At 40.3% G+C, this 7,861-nt stretch overlaps 1 protein-coding gene across 1 annotated transcript in view; it reads left to right on the plus strand.

The window, feature by feature from the left end:
- Nucleotides 1–1,810: 1,810 nt before the first annotated feature.
- The window catches only part of PGM5 (phosphoglucomutase 5), a 273,115-nt gene continuing 267,064 nt past the window's right edge, over nucleotides 1,811–7,861 (plus strand). The window contains exon 1 of the mRNA XM_006152509.3: nucleotides 1,811–1,936. Within this exon, the coding sequence (XP_006152571.1) occupies nucleotides 1,811–1,936 (126 nt within the window). The remainder of the gene's footprint in view (nucleotides 1,937–7,861) is intronic.

Consider the following 7,861-nt stretch of genomic DNA (forward strand, 5'->3'; position numbering starts at 1 on the left):
GATTTCTCACTTTCTGTCTCTCTGTCTCTCTCTGTCTTTCTGGCAAGTGCACACGCTAGCAAAAACCTCTCAAAAAAAAAAAAAAAAAGGAAGAAAGAAAGAAATTATTTGTCATTCATTTAATAGAGATATGAAATTAACAATAAAGGATTTCATCTAAAGATGTAACTCAAGATTTGTTTAGTGAGAATATAACTCTTTATGCCTTTAAAATTTTAGCTGAAGATAAAAAGGCATTATATGTTTCAAAATTGTATGTTTTATATATGTATTTTTTTTTATTTTAGAATATAAAAGCTAGATGTAGTAACATGAGGTCCATAAACTCTGTGCTCACAAAAAGAAAAATTTATTTTTAGGAGACCTACAAATTGATGAGACTCACAATATGAAATTATATTGGATTAAAAAAATTTTCAGTTAAATGTAAGAAGTAAGTGTAATGAAAAATTGGAGGCAGCTAACTTCTGGCTCCTTACTAATTTAATGAGTAAGCATACTAAATAAATTTCCATTTTGACTTCCTTTCTTCCATTGTACATTGGGCTTCTATAATTTTATCTTCTTCTTCAGTTATTTGCGCAGGTTTCTGTGTCCTATCTGGAATCTCCAGGAAGGTTGAAATCTAATTTTACTCATCTTTATATTTAAAAATATCCTAGCATGTCAAAAATATGCAGGGAAATTCAAATTTATTAGACAGCATCTCTAGCGCTATTAAATGTGTCAAAGGCTGGCATATGTATTAGGCTGTAGTAAAAGTTTAGATGGATCTAAGTACTATCCAAAACCAACATTATTGTTTACAAGTATTACCTAAAACAAATACAGATTTTAGGTAAGGCTGGATTTATATGTTGTATTATTTTATATGATAGGTCACACCCCATAACCATTTAAAATCTGTTTAATAGGTAGCTGATATTTTATATCATGCTGTCAGTTTTTTTTCATTTGCTTGTATTTTCTGATTCTCAGTACTTAATCAGTGTCCTGTCGTGTATCATATCTGTACATAAAATATGAAGGATCTTCAAAAAGTTCATGGGAAATATGTATTATAAAAAATTATCCTTGGATTTCAAAATATTTTTTGCATCCTGGGACCAGCAGGTGGCCTGGTGGTTAAGGCACTGGACTCCCACATGGCCCACTATGGTTCAAGTTCCAAGCCTGGCGGCTTGAAACTCACTCCAAGCATGTATGCCGTGTACCCAAAATCCCAAGAAGAGAATGGAGGAGAATGGATTGCAGTGTGGTCATGCCTCACAGGGAGGAGGAGGGAGGGATTTCTCACTTTCCCTCTCTGTCTCTCTTTGTGAGAACATGTACCCTATGGCCAAAATCTAAAAAAAAAATTTTTTTGCACCCAAATAAACTTGCAACTTTTTTCTTTCAGTATAGAAACATTCACTTTTATTAGCTGGACAGATTACAGAAATAATCTTGATGGATACCATAGTTCATCCTTCTAATTAGCCTGTGAATCTTGGTCTTCCCTGCAACCAGCAGTTCTACCTTCTACAAAATGGGTAGTCCTTTCTGTCTCTCCATCTTGTGAAGATAATTTGAAGGGTCACAGGAAGTTAATTTGCTTCTTTGAAGTGTTTTCCAACAGTACAGATCTCATGAATCAGATTCTCCATGCAGATGATGCCACATCTACCAAGAGATGGAGCAATCAAAGAGTTGCATCAAGGCAGTTTGGTTCTTACTGATTTTGCTGTAACTGCTTGTAGATTAGTTCATATACTGACTTCTGGTTTGGATTCCCTGTACAATATATGGTTCCACAATCCTCAGCATGTAAATGGAAGCCTTGTTGAGGCTTGTTGAAGGTGCCATTGAAGATCTGTCAAAGGTGTTCCACAACCCTCAGCATGTAAATGGAAGCCTTGTTGAGCTTAATGAAGGTGCCATTGAAGATCTGTCAAAGGTGAGGAAGTTGCAACATCTTTGGCCCCTTTGGGCCCACACCATTGATACCTCTAATCCTGATGACAAATGCATTTGGGTTGTGCAGGTCCATGGAAGTTGCTAGCTTGTTCTGCCATTTGAGTGTTAGTTCTGTACATCTGCCTATGTTCCTTATATTAGTGCGTATTACCTTTTTCAGAGATAAGCTTTCTTCTTGCCTTTCGAAGCATCTTTTGAGCGAACTTTTTTCTCAGACTTTTGATCTTCAGCTCTGAGAAATTCTTTGCCTTTTTAAAGGGTTTCTGGTCCAGCAGGGGCTTTCTTTTTCTTTTCTTCAATGCCCTCTATGGTTTCAGCTGGAAAAGTAAACTTGTAATTTTATTTTTCCTCAAACTTTTTAAAGTTCTCTTATACGCCAATATGTTTTAATATACATAATATATTTGGCATTCAATAGCTTTGAGACTTTAATTCTAGAATAGACTTTTATTAAAACAATCTACATAACTACTATAAGGAAACAGCTTTTGTTTGTTAAAAATGAAACTTATTTTCTTATATTTCCTCGGGAACTAGCCTAGTTCCCATGGCAAGATGGCAGTGAGGAGTTAGGTCTTTGGTTGAAATCTCTATGTCTAGCTGGTTTACATTTTTTTGGTAGGTTTTTGCCATAGGGCTCATGTGCTCTCCGGAGAGTGACAAGAGAGGGAAAGTGAAAAATCATCCCCTCTGGGGAAATGGCCATGCTGCTACTCTCTCTCCACCATGCTCCTCCTGAGATTCTGGGCATGCACACACACATGCTCAGTCTGATTTTCAAGATGCCAGGTCTGGGACTTGAACAGCAGTAGTCTATGTGGGAGTGTAGTGCCTAAATCACCATGCTACCTGCTGGCCCCAGTTGGCTTATATTCTAATTCTTCCTCTTACTGCCTCTGTGACCTTGAGCAAGCAACTTAATCTCTCCAGACAGTAATCTTCTCATCTATTCAATGGTGATAATTATTTTACCTTACAGGATCATTTGTGGGGATTCCCTGAAATTACATATATGGAGTGCCTAGTATGATGCCTGGTGACAGCTAAAAAATGTTCTATTAATGTCAGCTGTTACTTAGGATGATAATATTTATGATGTGTACCCAAGGTTGGTGGAATCTTGCCTAACATCTTTCTCTCTTGGGTCTTGGTCAGTCTTCACATGGTGGGCATTCCTTATTTCCTGCCACATGTGGCAGGTGTACAGGGCATGCTGTTCCTGCCAGAAGGTCCCTTGGGCAGCTCTCTTGCTAGTTTAGATCAACCTCCTGGTGTGAGGGAAAAGCCATGTGCACCATCATTTCTCAGGACCTGCAAATTGTCCTTACTTGCCACTGAAACCTGGCAGAGTAACATGGACTAATGACAACATCCCTAAAACTAGAATTGGCATATGTGGAACAACAGGCTCATCCTTCTTGCATATGAGTCTCCTGTCCAGCTTAATTTTCACTTGATGTGGAAGAAATATCGATAGAGCAATTTGTTTATATTGTGTTAGGAGCAAAGGATATAGTGAAGAAGACAGCTATAGCTCCCAGCTCCAGGGCTTGGAATCCAGGCTAGGGCACAGACAAGACAGGAGATGCCTGCAAGACTATGTGATAAATGCCAAGGGGTGTAAACTCACGGTGTTATGAGAGCATGTAAGGAGGGATGGAGACAGGGGAGGACATCTGGAGGGAGAGACACCTAAACAGAGTGGAAGATAGGTAAGCAGGTGAAAGAGAGAGGGCTTGTGACTGGACATCTGAAACGTGGGGCCTGGCTGGTTGGCTGGGTTATCTACTGTGATGCTGGAATTTTGCAAGGATAGCTGAGTATTTCTCATGTCCCACAAGAAAGCCTCCTCAAGGCAGTCTATATTATTTATTTTATTTTATTATTTTTAATGTCTTGCCTGGGAATGTTTCTGGAGAGGGTAGGGGATCTCAGCAGAAAGAAGGTAGAGCTGGTCCACCAGAAATCTAAGGACTGTGGATGAGTGTTAGGTGCCCAGCTAGAATAAAAATTCATTTGCTCATTTGAAGGGCAGCTCCAAGTAGTTAAGGCAGCCGGATCTCACATGGCTGACTCTGTAGTTTGAATTCTGGTCCCACCGGCTTGAAAAACATTCTGAACATGTGTGCATGAGTACTCAGAATCCTGAAAGGAGGGAAAGATGGAGGAGAAGGGATTGCAGCGTAACCATTCTTTGTGGGGGGTGCTTTCTCCTCCCTTGCTCTGTCTTTCTCTGGCAAGTGCAGACACAAGACATCCTCTAGCCAAATATATACACACACACACATACCTGGTAATTGAGGGGATAATTTTAAACACCAACAGATGCAGAAGTACCAATGTTAGAGCACTCGAGGAAAGCATAAAGTAAGAGGTTTATGCTTCTCTTACCTTTTCAGGGTGGTCTGTGGCCCTGATATGACTGGTATTGAAGGGTGTCCTAAGAAGTAGGACTTTTGGTGCTAGATCCAAGACAGTTTAAGGAAAAGGGACAGTCACTCTGTGAGCTTTCTCTTTTCCCACCCTAATTATGGAAGGAGTTAGAAACCTCATTAGCAAGATGGAGGAACTTGTTAGGCATGCCTCTCTTTGTGAAGAAATAATAAAATAAACTTCTTAAATAGCCAAATGCCTTTTTATTGACAGTTAAAAACCATAAAACATAAACTCTATCATCTTAACCATATTTAAGTAAACAGTTTAGTATGGTAAGTACTTGCACATTGTTGTGATCCTACTGGGGATGCTGGTCTCTCTCCGTCTCTCTCTCTCCTTTAGAACCTCCCTACATGTGTTGGACATGTGCCTGAGCCTGGAGGATGAATCACGGTATGAAGACCCTGTTGAGTGTGACTGTCTCTCTGAAGAAATGAAAAATTCAAAAATAGCCATGGAGAGGCCAGTAGGCAGTGTGGAGTTTAAGGTGTTGGACTCCCACATGGCTTACTTTGTGGTTGGAGTCTCAGACCTGGCAGCTTGAAAATCATGTCAGGCATGTGTGCGTGCATGACCAAAATCTCGATAGGAGATTGGAGGAGAAGAGACTGTGGGGTGGCCATCCCCTCTGGGGGAGTGATTTCTCACTTTTCCTTCCCCTGTCTCTCTCCAGCAAGCACATGCGCCTTATGACAAAAACCTAAAATAAATTAAATTAAATAAAAAATAGCCACAATATTATGATAGTTATGAAGTCTCTAGGTGTTAACACATTTGTTGCTTCATTATAATCTTATGAGGCCACTGTCATACATGTGGTCCATCATTGACCAAGACATCATAATGCAATGCTTGACTGTACTTCTACTGCGCCTCTGCTTCTGCTTCTCCTCCTGCCTCATTTTCTTCTCTCTTCTTTCCCTTTTTCTTCCCCCTTCAAAACTTTTTTAAGAGTTATTTATTTAATTTTATATATTAAGAGTTATTTATTTAATTTTATATATTATTATTATTTTTAAAAATTTACTATAGGGCACATAGGCCCACCAGAGAGAGAGAGAGACAGAGAGAGAGAGAAGGGGGGAGTGAGAAGCAAGCTGCCCGATCCAGGACTCGACCCACAGTCAGCCATGTGGGAATTCAGCACCTTAACCACCATGCTATCTGCTGGCCTTGCTTCACAACCTTTATAAAATATGGAGACTGTTCTTAGATCACAAATCATAAAAGAATGGCCATATTTTGCTAATCCTTGATCTAATCTAGACCAGTGAATATTTCTGAAAGAAGTGATACCATACTCTAGGAAGCACCTTTCTTTTGGGGGCACAATGACTCAGAGGCATTCCCGACATTTATCAGGTGAGTCTAGGGATGATGAACATCCTAGGATAGCCTAGATATTCCCACCCAAGGAAAAAACCATCTTGATACTTGCTGTGATTTGAATGTTCCCTCAAAATTTAGGTGTTGAAATTTGGTTATGTTTGGATTAAAAGTGCAAAAATTTAATTTGACTATAGTGTTAAAAGGAGGAATTTATGGGAGGCAACTAGGATTCAGGTCATCAGTACGGGGCCCCTATGACCGATTCCCAGTAGGTTTATAAGGAGAGGGAGTGAGACCAAACCAGAGGCACTGGCAGACGCAGATGCGTGTGCTCCTGCCCGCCACCATGTTGCAATGCTGCCAGGACACCCTCAGTCAACCATGGCTTCTGGACCTTAGACCTCCAAACCGTGAGCTAAATAAACTTTTGTTTCAAGAAATGACCCACACTTAGGTATTTTCTGTTATTAGCAACAGAGTGGGTTAGAAGAATATTCAAATTTGAATGACCAGAACAACAGCTCTTGCAGTGGTCTGGATCTGTAGTTTCTCTGGCATGGTGATTTCTGTGTTTAAATGTAAGCATCGGCGGGACCAGCAGTTAACGTAATGGCTATGTGACTGGGCTCCCATGTAGTTGACCACGGTTTGAGTCCTGGGCCTGGTGGCTTAAACTCACGCCTGGCGCGTGTACGTGTGCGCCCAAGATCCTGAGAGAGGAGAATGGAGGAGAAGGGATTGCAGTGTGGCTATCCCCCCTGGGGGTAATTTCTGTTTCTCTCTGTCTCTCTCTGTCTTTCTGGTGAGCGCACGTGCCCTATAGCAAAAACCTTTCCAAAAAGAAAAAAAAAATGTAAGCATTGGCTATTTTATTGTCTCATAAGCTAGTGTTGCCTAAGCCTTTGGAGATTTTTCAACTTTTGTTTCAAGTAATTTTTTCTGTCCATTTTCCTTCCATGGACTCCAGGTAAACTTATATTAAGTGGGTTAGAGTTATCCCACAGCTGGGTGATGCTTTCTTAATTTTTTAAAATCAGTATTTGCTCTTTCGGTGCTTTATTTGGGTACTTTCTATTGCTGTACTTTTACATGAATGCATCTTTTATTCTGCAATGTCTAATTTGCTCTTAAATCCCATCCCAGTGTATTTTTCCTCTCACACATTATAATGTGTCTAGAATTTCAGATTGGGCCTTTTTCTGTATCTTCCCTAGTTAAATGCTCACCCTAGCTTCTGGAACATATAGAGTACAGTTCCAATGACTCTTAAAATGTACTTGTCTTTTGTCTATTTGTATCTCTCTCTCTCTTTTTTTTTCACACTTCTTTCTTTCTTCTATGAGTGAGAGAGACAGAGACAGACCGAAGGATACAGAGAGACAGCACCCCTGACAGGGTTTCAATGCTGCAACCGACCCTCAGTCTCAGGCGACCCCAGGTCCTCTGCACTCTGTGTCCAGTATTCTCAGGAAGTCTCCAGACGTGTAAGTCAGCCTCACAGAGCATCTCACTTTATCCCTGTGCCTCCATCTAGCCCCTTCTCGGTTGGTTTTAGTTGATTTTTATTCTCATTATGTTTCACATTTTCCTATTTTCTTTTCATATTCTTTCACATCCTTTCTCCATCCCTGAATATTTGTGATTAGTTGGCAGATGTTGATGGATTTTACCTTATTGAATGCTTGAATATTTTTCCATTCCTATAAATATTCTTGAGTTTTATTCTGTTGCACAGTTAAGTTACTTTGAAAGTATGCTGTCTGTTCAGATCTCACTCGCAAGACTCATTAGAGGATAGGAACAGTATTTGGTCTAGGGTTCTGCTCACTAATAAGGAAAAACCCTTCGGAGTACACTTCTCATGAATGACAAGGTTTTCCATCCTGGCTAATGGAGACAGGCAATTTTCCTGGTCCCATGCGAGCACTGAGAACCCTTTCATCTGCATGGACAATCCTTTCTCTCATCGCAGGCAGTTCCCTCACTTGCATGCTCTGGTCAGTACTCTGCTAACTACTTTAGTGAGATGAATATTCTCTGCTGACTTCTGGAGCTCTTTGTGCATCATTCTCCTCCCCAGCACCTGCTCTGTGACTTCTAGCCACCTCAGCTTTCCCAGACTCCAAATCTGACTTCCCTA

Source organism: Tupaia chinensis, unplaced genomic scaffold (genome assembly GCF_000334495.1).
Source record: "Tupaia chinensis unplaced genomic scaffold, TupChi_1.0 Scaffold000354_1, whole genome shotgun sequence".
Taxonomy (NCBI): domain Eukaryota; kingdom Metazoa; phylum Chordata; class Mammalia; order Scandentia; family Tupaiidae; genus Tupaia; species Tupaia belangeri.